We start from the raw sequence: 21,682 nt of genomic DNA on the forward strand, positions 1-21,682 counted from the left end.
GCCAGTTTTCTGTGAGGCGAATTGGCTTTCTGAATTTAAGATTTTATTGATTTTAGAGAGAAAGGGGAGAAGGAGGGGGGGGGGGGTAGCATCAGCTTGTAGTTGCTTCTGGTATGTGCCTTGACCAGGCAAAACCTGGGGTTGAATCCGGAGACCTCAGCATTCCAGGTCCACGCTTTATCCACTGCGCCACCACAGGTCATGCTTAATTTTCATTTTCCAGTGATCACTTGTCTTCTAAGCCGATGATCCTCTTTGCTGACCAACCCGGTCCAATAAGGTATTTCAAATGTTTAAAGATAAATGCTGCCGACTGGAGCCGCCAGAGGGCAGCCCACTCGAACAGATGAACTGGTCGCATGCCCGCCCTCCCACACCAATTTACGACCAGTCTTCCATTTAAAGCCACCTCGCCCCTTCCTAAACCTTGTTTGTTCCTTGACTGACCTCAGTCAAGTCTAAGTGGGATGGATCAAGTGTTTTATCAAGCTCCTTCTAATACTGAATTCCCGAGTTGACTAGAGCTAGACATGGGGACGCGTGCACTTAACTCCATCTCTCCAGCTACTAAGGAGTTTGTAATAACCATAAGGGATTCTTATCATTTTTCTATGTAGGCTTTAGAACCAGCAGAATAAAGGCTTTGAGAGCAAGGAAAATCTAGTGAAATGTCATGCCTTTCAAAACTTCTCTCCCCCTGCACTCCTACCCCAATCCCAATCCTGGCCTTTCTCTAGACTCCCTTTTCAAGGGGTTGAGTATAGCTATGGGAAATGAAAGCATTCAAGCAGCAAAAACTACTGTAGTATACTCCTAGGAGAAATGGGCCCCAACCCTCAGTTTTGCCAGCATACTGCACATTGCCCTGCTTTCCAGCTCATTTGCCTATACCCAGCTAAATTATACTTTGCTTTTACAAAGCAATTTCCTTCAGCTCCTTAATCCTCTCCATTTCCACCCAACATTCACTATTCCACTCCTTTTACTGCCTGAAATCTGCCCTAGATGGTTCTTTCCAGGCAACAGGCTGTGAAATCTTTAGGGGGAGAAAGAAAGGGAATCCTTTCAAAGGGCACAATACTAAAGCATTAAGGTCAGAGGTGTTCTTCAAGGATGAAGATTTCATTTTATTGCACTGCCTTCGGGGCCTACTAGAGGCCCAGTTGGTACAGTAATATTTATTTTATTTACCAAGCTGGTCATCGACGAGACTGAGGACGTCCTATGGAGCAAGAATGGGCAGAGGCTGAAGGTAGAGGTTTTCTTTTTATATATACAAGACACATTAATCCATTAAATTTGAGGACACAGTACAAAAAAAGAAAAAAGAAAAAAAAACACTTCAACTAATTTATCTGACAATGCTGTTCATATTCATGACGCCATTTTTTGTTGTTGTTTTGTTTCCTAATAATAAAGGAGGAGACACAGGGCTGTTGGGCTGATATATATTTGGGGTCCCCCCACCCCACCTCACCCATACACCACCAGGGTGAACAGGAGGAGAAGGAAAGGCAGGGCCCACAGCAAGGTTTCATAATCTTGAATGCTAGGGGGAAGGAGGAAAGGAAAGGAAGGAAAAAAAAAAGAAAATACAAATCCTATAATACATACAACAGAGTGGGGATGGTATGGGAATGGACAGACATGAAGCTGAGGCATGGGTTGGGCCACTGGGGGGTTGGGGGGCAGCAGATGCCCCCCACATTCCTCTCTCTTTGATGCTGTTTCCATAGTTGCCAGGCTGAGAAGCCCTCTCAGAAGATGGGACCAGGAAGAGAGGGTCAGGGCCTCAGTTGGCCCCCCAGCTGTAGCTGTTGTAGGCAGACTTGTTGGTCTGGGGCTTCTGCGGGATGGAGCTGGTCTGGCTACGTTGCCCGCTGCCCGTCTGCAGGGGAATGGGAGGATGATGGGGAGGAAAAAGGTGTCTAGTTAGTGGGACAAATTTGTGACATCTTCAGGTGAAGATACGGTAATCATCTTGCTCTCCCATTCCCCTTGCTTAGAAACTACTCTGAAGCTTCTCAACCATAGAAAATTTGATTTATAAAGCTGCAAAAGCACCTGACAAAAAAACGCTTTCAACCTTTAAATAGGGGGAAGATGAGAAGAGGGCAAGAAACCTTCAGAGATGAAAGTGAATCAGTTCTACTTATTTTCAATTTCACCTTCTCCCCATAACCCCCAAACTCTCCCTTCTCTGAGAAAAAGCAACTCTCTATAGAGAATTATGGCCTCTTGAAGATGAGTGATCACAGGTGATTTCATTTTCATTGATCCCCAGGAGAGCTTCAATTTGGAAAGCTGTCTTTGAGAGCAAAGAAGGCCTTATTCCAGTTCCCCAGCCACCTATAGTGGAGAGGTCACCTGGTACCACCCCAGGGCTCCCCACCCCTTCTTCATATATCTGTGAGCCCATTTCAATTTCAGGCAAGGTAGGAGCGACAGTCTGAGGCCCCAGGCTCCAGATGCTGCCCCAAGAATCCTTTCCATTCCAGTAACCAAGTGTTTGCAGAGTCAGGGGAGGGTAGAAAGAAAGAGGGCATTGAGGAAGGGAGGACAAGAGAGGAATGGGAGGCCAGAGAGCTCAGCAAGGTGTTTGTGTTTGTGTATCCCGATTTGTGATCGTGCAATCTTTTCAAGTTCCCTAAGACTGTGGAGGTGAAATGGGGACTGAAAAGGAGTGGGTTCAAGCATATCATTTAGTTTCATTACCTGCTCCTCCTGCTGGCGCTGGCAACAGAGAATCATCTGCAAATATGGTAGCTGAGGCAGAACCAGGATATATGGAAAATAAAGGGACAAACTTTGACAATAGAACTCCACCATTATTAGAAGGGAAAGCTATAATGTGAGGGAGGGGGGAGGGCTGGGAGAGGTAAGAGGGGAGGTGTGACCCAGGTCTGATGGGATGAGGACAACTGTGCTACAGGAGGAGGTGGAGAAAGGCACCAAAGGAATTGGGCATAAAAGGTTTCAATGTGGCCCCTTCTCTGACATCTCCTTTGCCAGCCGCTTGTGTTATGTGCGCTTGTGTCTGTAATGTGCTGTGTGCCCATGGCTGGCGCTGGGGAGGATTGGGTGGAGGTGGTGGTGAGGAAGGGTAAGAAAAGGAAAGGGGAGGCAGTTTTAAGGGATAGGAAGGAAAAGGAAGGGAAAGGAGAAAGGGAGCGAGCGCTATTACCTGGCCATCCTGCTGCAGGTGATGGTGGAGGATCTGGGAGTGTGGCTGCTGATGGGGGGTCAGAATGTGCATAAAGGGGGCAGGTGGGTAGGCAGCAGCTGTGGCCGGATTGATGGGCCCCCCACTTCCTAGGGCTGAAGGCAGGTTGAAGGAGGCAGCAGGAGTACCGGAATGAAAACCTTGTTTCTCAAAGGACTGCTACACAGGAGATGGGAGGAGACAGAGTAAAAGGAATCGGCAAATGAATCCTTGGGATTTAAGCTAAGCTCAAGCTTTCCCACCCTCAAAAAGCAGCATGGTGTTATAGAAGGAACACTGCATCTGAAATCATATATTCAGGTCTCAGTCTAGCTCTGTGCTTTAATAGCTGTGTGATTCTGAGAAAATAACTCTTTAAACCTCAGTTTTCTCATATATAAAACAGGGATGCTCCTGACCTCTCAAGTTATAAGAACAAAATGAGAGGATGATAAACATAGTGAAATCTGCTATCTACTCTTAGCACCCCCACCTCTGGGATTGGTTAGAAATGAGAACTCCTTGGATATTGCAAAAGAAATGAATACAGTGAGAGACCTTGAGTGCTAAAGGCTCGACCATGAAGCACTCCACCATAATTCCTAATACTTTTTATCAAACTTTTATTTGTAGTGGTGGGAGGAAAAAGAAACATAATACAAATCTGTGGATAATTCAAATGCCTCATTTTACTGAGTTGGGCTTTGCCTGCTCCTTTTCCACTCTTCATTATAGATACACTTACAAAGAATGGAATGAGTTTTCCTTCATTCCATACTTTCTCTTGGAAAGTTATGAAAAGGTTGGGAATGGGTAAGAAAAGGACCTGGACAATTATACAATAAATCACATGACACAATTCCAATCCTCCTAAAACATTTCAATTTCCAATCCTCCTAAAACATTTCTCTTGTCCTCCCCCCTCATCCCAAGGGCTAATTTAAACTTCCTTGGGAGCATTTGAGATTTTACTTCCTCAAAATATCATCAGTTTGGTTCAAATAAATAAATATAAATTCTCTTAAAAAAAAAAAGCTTCCTGAAGAAACTGAGGTCCAAAGACCAATCATTTTCTAGTAGAATGTTTCCTGACACCTCTCTTAGGGCTGTTCCTGACCATTTCTATTAATATAACTCTACCTTCTCTATGTCCATCACTCTTTTCCACTTCTATCCAGAGCCAGGCACCTACCTGGGTTTTGGAGTACACAGAACCCGAGATATCTGGCACGCCCGTGTTACTGGAGGTGACTGATACACCTAGGGGAGGAGAAAATAGATAGGAGGATTAGCTCAGCTAGCTGCCTGAACCCTCAACCTGGGAGAAGGCGACATGTGCAGTCTTTCTAGCTATGGCACTACAAGGGAATTTTTTCTGTTTTTCCAGCATCAGGTCAGTCCTGAGGGATAAGAGTTCATGACACAAAGGCTAGCTAAGGGTTCTCTGGTCCTTTCCAGGTGTGTACTAAGTGTATGTGTGAGAGTGAGGCAAGTTGTTTTTTTGAGAACAAGGGGATATAGCCAAAGCTCACTAGCATAGTTTTCAAAACTCCTCTGTGGCAAAGCTCAACAGGAATGTATTAAACTTTTAATGTCCATTTCAAATCAATCCACCCAAACTTCATTCAGTCCTGCTCCAGAAGACAGATAATCTGGCTTTTTGTTCATGAAGAGACACTTCTGGGCTCAAAATCCATGCTTTCACAGCATAAGTTAAGTACTAGGGGAGCAGTCCAATTCAACTCGCAAGAGCATTTTCATTCCCAGAGCTTCAGTTCACTTAGTCCAGCTTCTCCAGTCTTGGAGCTTCTAGGCCAGGGGTAGTCAACCTTTTTATACCTACCGCCCACTTTTGTATCTCTGTTAGTAGTAAAACTTTCTAACTGCCCACCGGTTCCACAGTAATGGTGATTTATAAAGTAGGGAAGTAACTTTACTTTATAAAATTTATAAAGCAGAGTTACAGCAAGTTAAAGCATATAATAATAATTACTTACCAAGTACTTTATGTCAGATTTTCGCTAAGTTTGGCAGAATAAATCTTTATATAAAACAACTTACTATATAGTTAAATCTATCTTTTTATTTATACTTTGGTTGCTCCGCTACCGCCCACCATGAAAGCTGGAATGCCCACTAGTGGGCAGTAGGGACCAGGTTGACTACCACTGTTCTAGGCTATATACTTCTGAGCTGGCACAAAGATGAATTTCCATTTAGGCATTTTAAGGGAGTGAGATATGGAAGGTATATAGTAATAGGTTATCTCCTACAGGTTAGATGGAACACAAAATCTAAATGTTATTCTAGTTTACAACTTCAGCTTTTCTGTGAGATAAAGGCTTTAATTCATATTCTAACAACCTGAATGTTTGTTTTCTTTTGAAAAAAGTCCCTACCACCACAACTTTAAGGAAACCAGAGTAGTAAGATTAATTTTAATTCATACTCCTTAAACTGAAATACACATTATTCTACCTCCTGGGACAAATGGTCAAGGAGATAGGAAAAAACCATCATATAAAATAATCCAGCATCTTACTAGAGAAATTTTATGTAAAGATTTGAGGTAAAGTAACTCAAATTTAAAATTTAAAGCATGCTTTTTAAGGATGCTTCCCATGAAATGAGACAAAATGAAACTTCAGAAAAACTTTGCATTTCACTCTATGTCCCTGGATCCTTCTCCTCTGCTGTTAGAAGCACTTTGACAGAAGTTTTTAGAGGCACTCAAGTGACCACATCACAAATAAATCCTCCATTCACCCATAATTCAGCAGCAATCCCCCTTCAAACTCCAGAACCCAAGTCCTCCCAATGCCTAGAACAAAGGCAGCCGTCAAAAGTTAAGCCCACCTTAGACAGCCACTTTAGAATCTTCCCAATAGAAGTGGCATCTTAACCTGGAAACCCCTCCCACATCACAAGTCCAGATAGTTCCAGGGAGGAGCAAACACCAGCTAGGAAAAAGAACAGAACTACAGAAAGCAAGCATGAGAAAATACTTCCCGTGTCTAAAGTATCAACTTTATACTTTCAGGGTACTGAAATAAAAGACAGGAACAATACCTGAGCTGATATAGTATTTTTTTTCCCCTTCCCTTTTCAAAACCCAGGTGCCCATTTGGCAAATCACTGGTAATATGCCTAACTTTAAAAACAAGCTCATTTATGGAAAAGGCTAAGCTGATGAGGTTTGTATGGAAGGGTTGAGAGTAAGGTGGAATAGACAGGATATAAATGGAACATTTTTGCGGGAAACAAGAGATGACTGACCTTTACTGCACAGGCTCAACACTTACTGACTCTCCTTGGTCATCCCACAGAAATGGGAGAACTAGCTAACTTGACTCTCAAGCTGGGTGATAGGGAGGAATTTAGTTTTCAAGTGCCCCTACCTGGTCTCACTCTTTCCAAAGGCTGGACTAGCTAAAAACCAGCTTGCAGTCTAGAGGTCTTAATATGGATATTGGTTAAAGGGACTGGAAGTGCAGAGAAAAAAAAAAGAATTCTCTTTGTAGTAGCCATAATAGCCTCAGTGTAAGCATTAGAGGTACTAGAAAATAATAGGTATTGGTTTCCCTACCTACTCTTTACCAGTTATTAGAAAGATCCTCAGACTAGAGTTCTCTTGCTTTCTTTCCAAGAGTCAAAATCCTCCTGGATCCCCATTCCCAAACAGTGATGATCACACTAACACAAGAACCAATCTCTCCCTTGGAAAGTTGGTCACACCCCCAGGAGATAATTACTCCAGGGGGCTGGGAACAAAGAAAAGTAGAATACCTGGTTTTCCAATTAATCAAGAATGGTGTTCTCACTGTGCAAGTTAACTCTGTAAACAAAGGGCTGGTGATGTACTAGTTAGATTGAGTGCAGATGAGAATTTCCATAGTCAAGATGTCTAACCAAACCGTTCCCACACATCCCTAGCTACACCCACAAGTGCAAAACGACTAATAATCCACAATCCCTGAAAAGCCATGGAGGGACTAAGAACATTGTTCCAGGATAGCAGTTTCCATAGCCGGAGTCATCAACTAGCTGGTCACTCAAGACTATCAGATCTCAATCAGCCATTTGGCCTTGGGGAACCAAATGTGAGAATTAAGCTTTGGAAGATGTTTCCCCAACAACAGCCCTACCATCTTTTCTACCTTTCACTATGACATGACACTAAACTTTTTTTCCTTTCTACCCTGCTTATGTCTGAGACAAGGGGGAGATCTAAATGGAAAGTGAAGAGTTATAATAAGCACAGAGAATCAGAGATTTTCTACAAATAGCTTTCTTTACCAACCAATCAACAGGTTGGAAACTGAGATTGTTTCCCTTCCCCCACCTCCATAAAATCACCATACTGAAAAGTTCTCAGGTCTTTGGCTATACTGGGGTTTGATTGAAAAGGCCACCCTCCACCCTTCATCCACTGCACAACATTGGCTCCTAGTGTCCAGAAAGACATGCACGGAAAGAACGCCAGAGTTAGCTAAAGAAATACCACAGTTTATTGAAGACTACAAATATTTTTGTTACAGGTTGAAACTACATGCCTTCCAGAAAACAAAAGCAACAGCAGGTGTGTGCATTGATGCTTCGGAGGTGCTGCACCGCTTGAACTCGATATGGGTAAGACAGGGTCAGACACATGGGGGAGAGGGAAATGGGGGAAGGGCAAGTTCAAAAGCCCAGAAGGTATCCACCAACTCAATTCCCCAAGCCACGCAGGCCATGGCCTCAGCTCAGCAGGCTCTCCTCAGTGGTCTGGTTTCTGAAACAAGACTTCAGTGCAAATTTATACACACACACAAAACATAGCCCCCAGCCTTGGGCCAAATTAGCTCTCTGCCGTCCAGAAATGCTTGTAAGGGGGTGGATATTTTCTTCCTAAAAGGAATCAAATACATAAAAATAAATGAATTTAGAGGTTGATGAGGAATGGGATGACAAGAATCCTCTGGGTTTGGGAACTGGGGGTTCTCAAAAGGGCTGCTACAGAAAGTTTCTGAAATCTTAAGGGAAGAAGCTAGGATTTCCAGAATCAGGTATGCCATTCTTTTACATTATCAGTCACCTACCCCTCAAAATTTTTGAACCTAGTCCAACTAAGACTTAAATCTAATATTCTTAGAATGGGGCAACTCCAAATCAAAGTTTATTATCCGTCCCACCAAGGATTAGGGTGGATCTTGCTCAGTAAGAGAGCCACAAGGAGTCTAGGTATTAAATCTCAATGGGTGTATCAAGTCATACAACACAGTTCAAAGCTCCAACCTGGCTGTTAGTTCTCAGACCAACTGCCCTCTGTACTCAGCTCACAGTTTCCCAATTATTAAAAAACTTGGGCAATTTACCCACCTGGAGCCCACACAAGGATGAAGAACACAAATGCTACTCCATCCAAATCATCATGAAACCATAACTGAACAGAGAACTTTGAAGTACAACCTTCAACCCCAACCTCCTCCCCCCACCCATATTCATCTACAAATCACTGAAAAAAGTAGTAAATAGAATTGTTTTATTCAAACTCCTTTTTTTCCTCCAAATGTGGAGTGTAGGTGTCAGGTACAGAAGCAAGAGATGGGCTAAGCCTCTTTTAGGTCAGTACCCATTCAGAAAATTCCTACATTTCCTTCCACGCCACAAGATTTACAAGTGGATTTTGCAAAGAGACCAGCCACACAAATGAAGGAACAGAAAGGTCCAATTCTCATTTTATTGAGTACAGGCATACCTCATTTTATTGCACCTCACAAGTGTTGTGTTTTTTAGAAAGTGAAGGCAAGACCCTCCACCATCAAAGACAACTCGCTTTTTTATGGTGGTCTAGAACAGGGGTAGTCAACCTTTTTATACCTACTGCCCACTTTTGTATCTCTGTTAGTAAAATTTTCTAACCGCCCACCGGTTCCACAGTAATGGTGATTTATAAAGTAGGGAAGTAACTTTACTTTATAAAATTTATAAAGCAGAGTTACAGCAAGTTAAAGCACATAATAATAACTACTTACCAAGTACTTTATGTCGGATTTTTGCTAAGTTTGGCAGAATAAATCTTTATAAAACAACTTACTATAGTTAAATCTTTTTTTTTTATACTTTGGCTGCTCCACTATCGCTCACCATGAAAGCTGGAACGTGCAATAGTGGGCGGTAAGGACCAGGTTGACTACCACTGGTCTAGAAGCACACTCACAGTATCTCCCAGGTATGCTTATCCTCATACCCTAATCCTTTCTCTCCACAACTTAGGTCTCCTAGCCAGGGAATAAAAAGAGGCCAAATGAGAAAAATAGTACTATAAAGAAATTAAAGCTGAAAAATACAAAAAAAAAAAAAAAAGAAATGAAAGCTAACCATACTATATATAGCATGCTAGCAAAGAACCCACTTAACCCTTCTATATATGCACCCTTTTATACTATCAGTACCATATATAATAACACTTGCCTCCATTGATATTTCAGTAGAATCCTGGGGCCCCTTGCCCTGCTTCCTACCCAAATATTAGGCCTGCTGGCATATGCTAATAGCCAACACATGCCCCAGGGCATCCCTCTTTTAAGTAGTGAATACACAGTTTAATATCAAGCTCCTCTGTTGGTGCTGGTCAGGCAGACACCCAAATAGTCAAACATTAGCAATCATACATGGAGCAGTAGCACACCCTCACCAATGCTATTTTCTCAAACACCAAGTCTTCCTCCCTGAAACTCATTTAGTAACGTCCGATAGACAGCTGGGGTCAAGGTAAGCTTACCAGTGTTGTATCCATGAGACCCATATCCACTTGGCTGTTGGAACGGGGTGGCCGATGCATTCACACTGACATTCACACCATGCTGCTTGGAAGAGGTAGGAGCCACCTAAAGAGCATAAAGGCCAGAACAGCAGTGAAACAGCAGCAGAGTACCATTCACCCCACCAGTCTACCTTTGGGGACTGGGATTTCAGATGACTACCCATAGTGATGTAGGATGACCAGTTTGCTTAATGAAATGGGCTCCCTAATAAGCTTTTAAAAAATCAAACAGTTAATTCAAGAAATAGTAGTGTGAAAGAAGGGAAAGAGACAGTGGTAGCAGGTAATGAATGACAATCTTGGGAGCAAAGCTGAATGCTATCACATTCCTCCTTAGCTAATTCTAAGAACAGGCAATCCCAATATCCCCAATTCTAGTCCTCCTCTTCTCCCAGGCCAGAGGTAGAAAGTGTTCTTCTTCATCCATTATTAAAAAGTTCTTAAAAACAGCTAGAATAGTGCTAGGGATAGGACGCTTTACCACAAGGAAAGCCCAAGCCCAAGTACTCACAGGGAACACAGCAGGCCCATACTGGAAGGTGCTGGGAAGGCCCGGAACCCCTGTGTAGTATGGCAGGCTGGTGTAACTGTAGCCAGGAGGCAGCGCTGGGTTCAGGAATGTCTGCTGCGTGGTGTGATGAGTCTGCGTCTGACTCTGTTGGGGTTGGGCCAAGGTTGTGGCCGGGGCTGGGGAGGAGGCATCCCCACGGCCAAACTTTGTGAGGTCACCTATGACAGGAAAGGCTAAATGTACCTGCTTCTTTCACACCCACACCAAAGTAGAATTACTACTTCTGGTTTCACATGATTCCAGAAAATCCTATTAATGTTTAACTCTTTGAATTATACTTCTTTGTGATTCCATTTCGCATTGCTCAACACACAGAAAGCACAGTGCTAGTCAAGGATGAATGCTGAATGACTGCACAATGCTGTGGCAGAGACAGGCCCAGAATAAAGTTCCTGTGTGATTTCCCAACCTACTCATTTTCTATCATCTCCTCCCCACTCCCTGGCCCAACTCCTCCTCCATGAAAAGCAATCCATGCTGGATTCGAAAAACAATGATAGGTCAGGCAAAAAAAAAAAAAAAAAAAAAAAGGTGAGGACGATAGGTCAAGCAAAGAAAAAAAAGCAAAAAAAAAAAAATAAAAGAAAAAGAGCGAGCCCATGGCCAAGCAAGGCAATGAAACTGCCTCTGTGAATAGGGTACAGGAGCAGAGGTGAGCAGGAAGGCCAGTTCAAACACTGCATTTCCTGGGAAACCTGGAGAACGGCTGAGGAAAACCAAGTCAAAATGTCATCTGGAATCACAGGGAGACAACAGAAAGTGAGAAAAGGAAAAAATTGCCACATGCACATCTTTAGCAGGATTGTGAATCTACCAATACTGATTCATCACATCATTCTATATTTCTGTCAAAGATCTTAACTATCCTGGGTCCCTTCCTATTACTAATCAAGTTTCTGCCACCAATCTTAACACAATCTCCCTTTAAGTAGCCCTATCCCAGTCCTACCAGAATAAGGGTTGCTGGCCAGGCTACCATCCCTCCCAGTCAGCGGCGTGGTTGGTGTGGGAAATGGGATGCTGTAGTAATCCTAGAAGAGAGAATTAAAAGAACAGATTCCATATCACCCATTCTCCAAAATGAATAATTCCACAGGTTGAAAGGCAGGAGGATGTTAAAGCAATGCAACTTTTTGAGCCACCAAGTAAGCTGGCCAGAGTTGGCACAAACTCCAAATTACTCTTGCATACACTGTCCCCCCTGCCTGGCCACGAGTACAGTCAGGCAAGGTCTACGGGTATGCCCACTAGAAAACACACTAAGTCCATTAGGACCAGAAATATTCTCAAACCTCTAGATAATCATCTCTATAAGACCTTTCTGGAATTGTCTGAGATATACAGAAAGTATCCTGGGAGCTCCAAGGTATTCTGAGCTATAGATCACTAAAATTTACTTCCAAGATTCCAAAACTTTGATTTTTTTTTTAAGTACCTTCTGTTAGAACTACTCACAGAGTCCCTATATTCTAATATATCTTAAATCAAAGTGTGTGTATGAAGGTATGGTTTGTGAAAGAGCTGTCTATGACTTATGAACTAAACATTTCAAACTAATCCTCCCAACACTAATTTTTTAAGATTGAGTTCTTTTCCTAAGCTCTACACCACATACTCACCAATGGAAATCTTGTCTGAAGCATCTGCAAGTCATCATAACCATATACTTGTGGCTGAAAGATACAAGCATATGACACTACTAATATGAACTGGTCATGACAGTTGCAAACTAAGGAGCTAGGAGACAAGATAAATTAACAGAACATTCATCTTCATTTTTAGGAAGAACAGGAAATAGGTTATTTCCTTCAGTTTTCTTTAAGAGGAAAGAAATACAAGAGAAGAGATTCATGGAAGGTCTTGAAGCTTTCCTTGAGTTATACATACTACTAATTCAACTACACTGGTCTCTGGGCAGCAGGAGGGTAGACACAAGTCATACATGCATAGCCTATCTCTCATGCCCTCAAAATATGGCTTAAAATTTATCTCCTTTAGAAAGAATATTTTACTCATTTTCTCTAGTGCCTGCGTAACAAAGTAGTGTGTTATTATTAAAAAATGTATAAATATGCCTGACCACGTGGTGGCACAGTGGATAGAGCATCGGACTGGGATGCGGAAGACCCAGGTTCGAGACCCCAAGGTCGCCAGCTTGAGCGCGGGCTCATCTGGTTTGAGCAAAAGCTCACCAGCTTGAGCCCAAGGTCGCTGGCTTGAGCAAGGGGTTACTCGGTCTGCTGAAGGCCCGCGGTCAAGGCACATATGAGAAAGCAATCAATGAATAACTAACACGTCGCAACGAAAAACTGATGGTTGATGCTTCTCATCTCTCCGTTCCTGTCTGTCTGTCCCTGTCTATCCCTCTCTCTGACTCTGTCTCTGTAAAAAAAAAAAAAAGTATAAATACTAAAGATGTTTCATCTGTACATCCATCTACCAGGGGTCCCCAAACTTTTTACACAGGGGGCCAGTTCACTGTCCCTCAGACCATTTGAGGGCTGCCACATACAGTGCTCCTCTCACTGACCACCAATGAAAGAGGTGCACATATAGGAAGTGCAGCGGGGAGCCAGATAAATGGCCTCATGGGGCCGCGTGCGGCCCGCGGGCCGTAGTTTGGGGACGCCTGATCTAGACTCTGAAGACAGGTTGTCTTTTTATTTATTTGTCTTAAGTGAGAGGAGGGAAGATACACAGACTCCCACATGCACCCCAACCAGGATCCACCAGGCAACCCCTATCTGGGACGGATGATCAAATCAATTGAGTTATCTGCAGTGCCCGGAGCTGACGCTTGAACCAATTGAACCACTGGCTGTGAGAGGGTAAGAGAGAAAGAAAGGGGAGTGGGAGGGGAAGAGAAGCAGATGGCCACTTCTCCTGTATGCCCACTGGGGATTGAATCCAGGACATCTGCACACCAGGTAGACTCTCTCATTCACTCAATCAACCAGCCAGCACCCAGAACAGGCGTCTTTTTTTTTTTTTTTGTGGCAGAGACAGAGAAAGTCAGAGAGAGGAACAGATGGGGACAGACAGGAAGGGAAAGAGAAGAGAAACATCAATTCTTTGTTGTGGTTCCTTAGTTGCTCATTGATTGATTTCTCATATGTGCCTTGACTGAGGAGCTACAGTAGACCGAGTGATCCCTTGCTCAAGCCAGAGACCTTGGGCTCAAACTGGTGAGCTTTGCTCAAACCAGATGAGCCTGCGCTCAAGCTGATGACCTTGGGGTCTCGAACCTGGGTCCTCCACATCCCAGTCCAACACTCTATCCACTGCGCCACCACCTGGTCAGGCAGAACAGGCGTCTTTAAAACTTAAACTGTGCCTAATGGGTGGTAGCACAGTGGATAAAGCTCCCACTTGGGATGCTGAGGTCCCCGGTTCAAAACCTCAAGTTGATGCTTGAGCGCAAACTTGTTGGCTTGAGCGTGAGGTCACTGGCTTGAGTAAGGGATCACTGACATGATCCCAAGGTTGCTGGCTTGAGCAAAGGGTCACCGGCTCAGTTAAAGCCCCTCAGTTAAGGCACATATGAGAAGCAATCAAAGAACAACTAAACTGAAGCAACTATAAGTTGATGCCTCGTATCTATCTCTTTCCTATCTCTGTCCAAAAAAAAAAAAGAAAGAAAAATTGACCTCTGCTCTGACCAGGTCAGGGCCAGCAAAGAACCTCAGAGGTAAGGATCAATTCAAATAAAGAAAATAGCCTGACCTGTGGTAGCGCAGTGGATAAAGCATTGACCTGGAAATGCTGAGGTCGCCGGTTCGAAACCCTGGGCTTGCCTGGTCAAGGCACATATGGGAGTTGATGCTTCCAGCTTCTCCCCCCTTCTCTCTCTCTGTCTCTCCTCTCTCTCCCTCTCTGTCTCTGTCTCTCTCTCTCCTCTCTAAAAATGAATAAATAAAATTAAAAAAAAAAAAAAAAAAAAAAAAAAAAGCCTGACCAGGCGGTGGTGCAGTGGATAGAGCGTCGGACTGGGATGCGGAAGACCCAGGTTCGAGACCCCGAGGTCACCAGCTTGAGCGCAGGCTCATCTGGTTTGAGCAAGGCTCACCAGCTTGAGCCCAAGGTCGCTGGCTCGAGCAAGGGGTTACTTGGTCTGCTGAAGGCCCATGGTCAAGGCACATATGAGAAAGCAATCAATGAACAACTAAGGTGTTGCAACGCGCAACGAAAAACTGATTGATGCTTCTCATCTCTCCGTTCCTGTCTGTCTATCCCTGTCTATCCCTCTCTCTGACTCTCTCTCTGTCTCTGTAAAAAAAAATAAATAAATAAAAATAATTCTTTAAAAAATTGAAAGGGATTCCAGGTGGACACTCTGGCCTTTGGCTTCTGAGGCCCAGAGTTTGTGTTTCACAGAGAAAATATACGGAGGGCCTGACCTTGGCCCTTCAGTTTCACTTACCGGATAGGCATGTAACAGCCCTGGAGCCATAATATAAGGATTAGGCAACAATGGCGGAACCCCAGGAGGAAGATTAGGAGGAGCTTTTCCTAAAAGAGAAATATATTTTTATCCTGTAACACAATCACTTCTCTCCATCCTCCCAAAGGAATGTCATCCAGCTTGTACACAGGGCTACCTGAAGTTGTAGCAACTGAGCTTCGAGTCGAGGCTGTGACAGTTGAGTTGCTGCCTAGGCTGAGGCCCAGGCTACTGCCACTATTGAGACTGGAGGAGACACTGACCACTGGGGGAGGTGCAGAGACTGTGCTGGACGTGGTGGAGAAAGTGCTGGAGGAAGAATGAAGATTCGCCTCACTCTCCACGCTTGTGTGCTTCAAAAAGAAAGAGCAGTGGCAGAGAGAAGGAGGAAACAGCCATTAGCCTAACAAGTCAGGAAAGATAAAAAAATCCCTGCTATTAACCCTTTGAATAGTACAAACGTTCATGTATATCCTCATGCCTCCTGACCACCCAGAGTATAATTGATTTATTTTAAAAATGTGTAAGGCAACATTAAAAAAAGGCAAATGTATGTTCTTTGTTTCCATAAACTGGTTATCAAACATGATTTTAAGCTAATAAAACTGGGACTGGAACCAATTTCATTTTTTGAAAAAAAAAACTCACTCCCAGGGGTCAGCAAGCATGAAAAAAACTCACTACTGAAAGGGTTAATTATATCATCATGTCAACTTCCCAATTAAAAATGACGAGGGAAGGCGCTGGCCAGGTGGCTCCATGGATCCAGTATTGTACCAGCACACTAAAGTCACATGTTCAGTCCCCAATCAAGACACATATGAGAAGCAGCCAAAAAGTGCACACCTAAGTGGAATAAGGAGTTGATGCTATCTCTCTCTCCTGCCCTTCCTCCCTTTCTCTCTCTTAAATCAATGGAAAATTAAAAAAGAAAAAATGTCTGAGGGAGAATACCCTCTGCCAAAGAAGATAGAAGAAATTACTAAATACTCTTCAGATATACAATCTGCAGGAGTAATTTGGCAAGAATGGTAACAAAACACTACCACCCTGTTTAGAAATGCGGTAGAGAGAGTGGGACAACCCCCAGAAACCAATGCTGGCTGGCTAATAAGAAAAAGGATTGTTTAAATTTAAACCTGAAATAGTTTGAGAAATGACAGACTCCCAAGAAAGCCTTAGCCCCCATTATCTTCCCCTAGGCTCCTGGCAAACCAGACACCTTTCCCCAAATGGGTCCTTTTTAAATTAGTTGTCTTCCTTACCATCTCAGCCTAATTACACAAATAGCTGTTATAAATCACAACAGTAAAATTAATTCTTTGGCCAAAAGCTCATATCTGGTCTGGTCTCTACTTTCACAGGATGCTCAGACTCACAGTGATTATTTTCAGAACTCATGGTCAGCACGTATCAGACCAAGGAATAAAAATGGTGGTAACAGTTAGAATAGTCTTACAGAACTTATCATAGCATACAAAGCCCCACCCAACTTGCATTAAAAAAAAAATCACATAAAGATTCAGGAAAGTCACTTCCAGGGCTTTGAGAACTGGCCCACAGCTCTGCATATTTCTGGATTTTTCTTCCTCTCTTGATTTCAGTCTTTTACTTCATTCCTGCAACCTCAGATCAATTATCATTTTGCCACCTCAGAATCCATTCTTAGGAGAATCTTATGGTTGGATAATTGTAAGTGTAAAAAACCACCACATATCCTTTTATAACACCATGATTACCAAAAGAGTGGATGTTGAAGTGCGCCCAGAAGATGTTGATGACGAAAGGGTATTCTGCTGAGTAGATAACGTGCTGTAACAAAAAAGAGGTTGCCATAAGCCATAGTATATGGTCACCTGACCTGAAGTTTTGGTCATGAATACAGCAAGGAAGACAGAATATGGGACCAAGGAAATCTGAGATCATATGGTTAATAGAACAGTCAATCAGGGGTAATGAGCAGTTAACACTAGAGTGGACATTAAAAAGGGAAAATAGGCCCTGGCCAGGTGACTCAGTGGATATAGCATTGGCCCAGTGTGCAAACATCCCGGATTCAATCCCAGTCAGGGCACACATGAGAAGTGACCATCTATTTCTCTTCCTCTGTTTTAGCCAGTGTCTTGATTGGTTCAAGCGTTGGCCCCAAGTGCTGAAGATAGCTTGGCTGGACCGGGCATCAGCCTTAGGTACTTAAGGATAGGTCAGCTGATTCGAGCATCAGCCCCAGATGGGAGTTGCTGGGTAGAGCCTGGTTGGGATACATGAGGGAGTCTCTCTCTCTCCCCTCCTCTCACTTAAAAAAAAAAAAAGGGAAAATAATCTTCCTTTACTTTAATCATCTTTTTGTCTTTATTCCCAATAGTTTTTGATCATCTACTTAGCTAATGTGATCTGTCAGGTGAAGGGCTAAGATATAATCAAAAAGCTCTCACCAACTGCTACTCATCAACCCCAACTTCCAACCCTCACCCTAAATCACCTGTGTTGTGTTGTAGTAGTATTTGTAATCTCCTCACTGTGGCTCAAGCCACCTAAGGAAGATGAATGCTGATTGGTTGTCGTCAATAAGGAAGCTGCAGATACCGTTTCACTGAGAGGGGGGATACTAGAAGTGGAAGGTGAGTCAGATTTCACTGCAGAGCCTGTAGCACCTGGAAATGAAAGAAAGGAAGTGACCTCACCAGAGGAAGGGAAGTGTCTATAAGAAATGAGAGGGTAACTATAGTCCTAGACTGTCCCAAAGACAAGAGTGTGAGTTATTTAATAATGGATCATTTGTGTTCAGGTAGAATCTTTTTCTGTTTTTCAATTCCAAGCATTTTGTGGCACTAATCTCTTTTCTCCAGTGAACCAAGGTGATTATCACCATTTTAAGACATAGAACCTAACCTGGACAGTTAGCACAGTTGGTTGGAGCATCGTCTCAAAGCACCAGGGTTTTGGGTTTAATCCCTGATTGGGGCACATGTAAGGGAACAATGTGTCAATATTTCTTCTCTCTCCCTCTCCAAATCAATCAATCAATCAATAAAAATGACAAGTGAACCTAAAACTTAGGATGGTTTGAGATTAAACAGCAAGGTAGAATCAAGCTAAGATTGTAACCAGATATTTTGACAACTGAGCCAGGGATATTCTGACTACAATCTAAGAAATGAGAAACTACTGAAAAAACAGGAAATACACAACTGGGAGGAAAAAGCCTGGAGAGCACTCACCTTCAACAGATTGCGTGGTCTGTAACTGCGTGGCCTGCACAGAACTGAAGCCATTCTGATACGAAAAACAGAGTAGTAAGAAACAGACAAACTCAAGTGAATAGATGAAGCTAGCACTGAGTGACTCAGTTTAATTTCCAGAGCAATGCTGTAAATTAACCAAAGGATTAACATAATTCTAGACTATTCAAACAAAATAAAACAAAAATTAAAAACAACAAAAAGATATACCAACCCTCTAAGAACCAAGGCAACAAAAAGCAACCCACCAAATGCCAGATAGATCCCAAACCCAAAACAGGTACAGGAAAAGGCCCAAATCCAGTGATCTGTGGGGGAGGATGTGGGAGTAAGTTCAGCCAAGCCATTTATTTTTATGGCTGCATATGACAGTCACTCCACATCCCCACTGGTACATATAGCTATCCCCCTAACCAAACCAAGACATAGCAAAAGGTGAGGTCTACTGATATAGAGAAAAAAATCTTTAGTGAGAAGAGAATAGTTTTCTGGTTCTGAGTCTCTAGACTTGCTAAAAGTAACTTATTTCACCAACCACAGAAATGTGTTTTTCAGCTTCTCAATCAGCACTTCAAGGTGTCTTAGCACCATTTGTCATGAAGCAAAATGCTAACATTAAATGGCTTTGCCCACTACTCTCCTAACCAATGCCCAGAGGCTCATGAAGCCACTACCTTTGCCTGAGTCAGGTCCTTTTGGGGTGATGAAGAGATGGAGCTGGGATACCGTCGAGTCTGTGTGGATCTCTGTTCATATAGAGGGCCCTGAGCATTGTTTTGGGAGGTATAGGTTGTTGACTGAATTGGGCCACTCTGATAACCGGACTCCTGACTCTGGTTAGATGAAATTGTGGATGAAGATTCACTGTGGGTAACGAAGAAAGAAAATCTCAGAGAAAAGAAATAAAGCAGATCAACTGATATTAAGGAAATAGTGGAGCTCTACTAAGGTGACTACGATCAAAAAGTAAATTTCTGTTAACAAAAGAAACCACCACCTCCTCCTGACAACTGAAGGCATCTATAGGATAAAGACATCCTATAGAGCCAGGTAGCTAAATTAAGAATGGAGTTTAAAAACATTTTCAACTCTTAAAGGAAGAGGAAAAATTTCTTGTTCCCCTACATTCTGTTGGCTAAATGTGAGAAGGGATATACTACTCTTGTATATGTTCATCATAACATGAGCCCTAAGCACGAGAAAGCCATATTTTGCTCACGTGCATTTTAAGAAATTCTGAGCCCCCTGGCTCTCTCAAAAACCCCATTAAATAAAAGATTACTGGTAGAAGTCTCTGAGAGAAATTTTTAAAATATTCTTATATACTAATGGCTAGGCTAGGGCCCATAACTAATTTTAAATTCTAAGGACTGAAAAAAATCCCAGTCCCCTGAAATTCCTCCAAGATTTCCTATTGTTTAAGATGGCCCTCCCTGAAGCTATCAGAAAAGGTAGGAAAGTTTCTATTGAAAAGGTTCCTTTTAATCTGTGTAATATATACCCTTCATAGGCCTAAGTCCCAAATCAAAGGACTAAAGCATTTTTAACTGTGGCAGATAACAAGGTACTTTCCATTAGAGGTGCTACACACTTCTATAACTGTGCTTGGCCATTCTAGAAGGACCTGAGGGGTATATTTCTATCTATTTAGAGATAGAGATAATCACAGCAACAATCTGTTCAAGTGCTCACCAAATGCTACAATTGGCTACTTTTTCTCAGAGACTTGGCATTCTGAAAGTTGAAATAATCAGCAAGACTTAGAAAAAAGCCTAAAAAAAAAAAAAGTCATATGACTTGAGATTTCCTCTACCTGGCCGTGCTGGTATAGAGGCTGTTTGGAGCCTGGCTTGAAGAGGCGCTCGTGGTGGGAGTGGACTCATAATCAGAAAGGACAGGCTCTGACCCAAACTGCAATGCCCCAAACTGCAGGTTTAGCCCTGAGATATCTGCTGAGCCAGGCATCTCCACAGCCAGAGCAGGAATCTGTTGAGAACAGAAAATAATGGTTTACTGCAACTTTACAGTAAGACTAATAAAAAGACTTTTGCTTCCATCTTCCAAACTATACAGTCATAATCTCAATTCTCAAATCATATACCTCCTTGTCCTAAGATAGTATCTAAATACCTTAGAAGTCAATGAGGCTTTTTTCTTCTGCTGTTTCAGTTTTTGCTGAGCCGGCTGAGGGCTGGAGGACTGGTTGTCTGAAGACCCAGGAGACATTTGTGGAGCAGAAGTGGATTTGCTTGGCAGAGGAGAAGACGGGGGTGGAGGTGCAGCTGTGGAGGTAGCCACTGCAGGTGGCTTCTCCTGAAGGAACACCTCCATCATGGTCGAAGATGGGGTAAAAGCCTGGCGCTTTGTAAAGGGGCTGTGCACTGTTGAATCATTTGGGTTCTTCAAATCTGCATGAGGAAACCCAATTTATATAAGGCCAGAGATACTGGGGTGAACCAAGAAAATGCTATTATCCTGCAGAGCCATGAACTAGGCCCTCAGCAATCAGAACTTCATATAAACAAGTCCTCTTTTAAGACATAATCTGATTTCAGTAGGTGATAATCATTGGATCGTATTTGTTCTTAAAAAGAGCCTCGGAGCCTAACTGAATCAACACTATTACCCTACCCGCGTAAGAGAGCAATCTAGGAACTGTCTGTGTTAGGAGTATGAAGTCCTAAAATAGCCAAGTCCATGCAACTTTCCAGAAGGAATATGCTGTTTTCAAACACTAAATATAAATCTAGGAAAATCCAAAACAACAGAAGACTACAAATATGTATATAGCTAAATTTAATGAAATAAATTTATAGCCTAAACTTTTTGCTATTTCCCAGCTTTCTGAAGCCAACCCATCTGACTAGGGAAAATCAGTATGGGGACCTAGTCAGTTGGTTGCCCTTCTCTTTACTTCAGGCCACATTCTCCACCCCCCAACCCTACCAGCTTCTTGACAGTAACACTCTAATGCTGAAAGAATTCAATTCACTTTCCATCTTTCTCACCATACTGCACCAGCGATGGGGATTGTGTGGTGGAGCCCATGTCCCAGGAAGAGGTGGTGGTGGTTCCAGATTGAGAATGCTGAACTGCCAACTGAGCCAGGGCCTGAGCAGTCTTGAACTGCTCCAAGAACTGGGAGCCTGTGGTGCTGCCACCTTTAGCTTCAGCGACATCACCAAATCCTTTCCCTAACATGCTCACCTGTAAATCAACACAGAGATTAGAGAAATCTACAGCCAACAACCTCATTCAGCTGCTCAAAAAGAAATTTATCTAGGGTGAGCCAGTATAAATCTGACAGGTAAGGATCGTCACCAGACTAAGTACACAGAGTAGTCCATTTAGAACACAAGCTCTGGAGTCAAACTGTCTAGATTCTGATCCTGGCTATGTAATTGTGGAAAAGTAAATTTTC

At 42.9% G+C, this 21,682-nt stretch overlaps 1 protein-coding gene, 1 long non-coding RNA gene and 1 other non-coding gene across 20 annotated transcripts in view; 1 reads left to right on the forward strand and 2 right to left on the reverse strand.

The window, feature by feature from the left end:
• The first annotated feature begins 32 nt into the window (after window positions 1–32).
• LOC136391048 (uncharacterized) lies at window positions 33–7,831 on the forward strand. Its single transcript, XR_010748806.1, has 3 exons — window positions 33–280; window positions 1,196–1,252; window positions 7,741–7,831. It is a non-coding gene; the product is annotated as an uncharacterized lncRNA (long non-coding RNA).
• UBAP2L (ubiquitin associated protein 2 like) overlaps window positions 1,169–21,682 on the reverse strand; it is a 51,901-nt gene continuing 31,387 nt past the window's right edge. For 7 of the 18 annotated variants that reach the window (XM_066362396.1, XM_066362398.1, XM_066362393.1 and 4 more), the window contains 17 exons: window positions 21,270–21,468; window positions 20,392–20,669; window positions 20,075–20,247; window positions 18,936–19,125; window positions 18,241–18,295; window positions 17,502–17,673; window positions 16,759–16,831; window positions 15,177–15,372; window positions 14,999–15,087; window positions 12,198–12,251; window positions 11,528–11,609; window positions 10,519–10,736; window positions 9,966–10,071; window positions 4,395–4,462; window positions 3,185–3,382; window positions 2,716–2,766; window positions 1,254–1,888 (listed from right to left, as the gene is read on the reverse strand). In XM_066362396.1, coding sequence (XP_066218493.1) covers window positions 1,793–1,888; window positions 2,716–2,766; window positions 3,185–3,382; window positions 4,395–4,462; window positions 9,966–10,071; window positions 10,519–10,736; window positions 11,528–11,609; window positions 12,198–12,251; window positions 14,999–15,087; window positions 15,177–15,372; window positions 16,759–16,831; window positions 17,502–17,673; window positions 18,241–18,295; window positions 18,936–19,125; window positions 20,075–20,247; window positions 20,392–20,669; window positions 21,270–21,468 — 2,298 coding nt within the window. In that variant the 3' untranslated portion in view covers window positions 1,254–1,792. Of the gene's footprint in view, window positions 1,223–1,253; window positions 1,889–2,715; window positions 2,767–3,184; window positions 3,383–4,394; window positions 4,463–7,692; window positions 8,090–9,965; window positions 10,072–10,518; window positions 10,737–11,527; window positions 11,610–12,197; window positions 12,252–14,998; window positions 15,088–15,176; window positions 15,373–16,758; window positions 16,832–17,501; window positions 17,674–18,240; window positions 18,296–18,935; window positions 19,126–20,074; window positions 20,248–20,391; window positions 20,670–21,269; window positions 21,469–21,682 lie in introns of those variants that run through there. The other 11 variants (XM_066362407.1, XM_066362402.1, XM_066362404.1 and 8 more) reach the window with 6 other exon arrangements.
• Window positions 11,689–11,824, reverse strand: LOC136396111 (small nucleolar RNA SNORA58). Its single transcript, XR_010749530.1, has one exon. It is a non-coding gene; the product is annotated as a small nucleolar RNA SNORA58 (small nucleolar RNA).

This window comes from Saccopteryx leptura, chromosome 2 (genome assembly GCF_036850995.1).
Source record: "Saccopteryx leptura isolate mSacLep1 chromosome 2, mSacLep1_pri_phased_curated, whole genome shotgun sequence".
In the NCBI taxonomy this organism is placed as follows: Eukaryota; Metazoa; Chordata; class Mammalia; order Chiroptera; family Emballonuridae; genus Saccopteryx; species Saccopteryx leptura.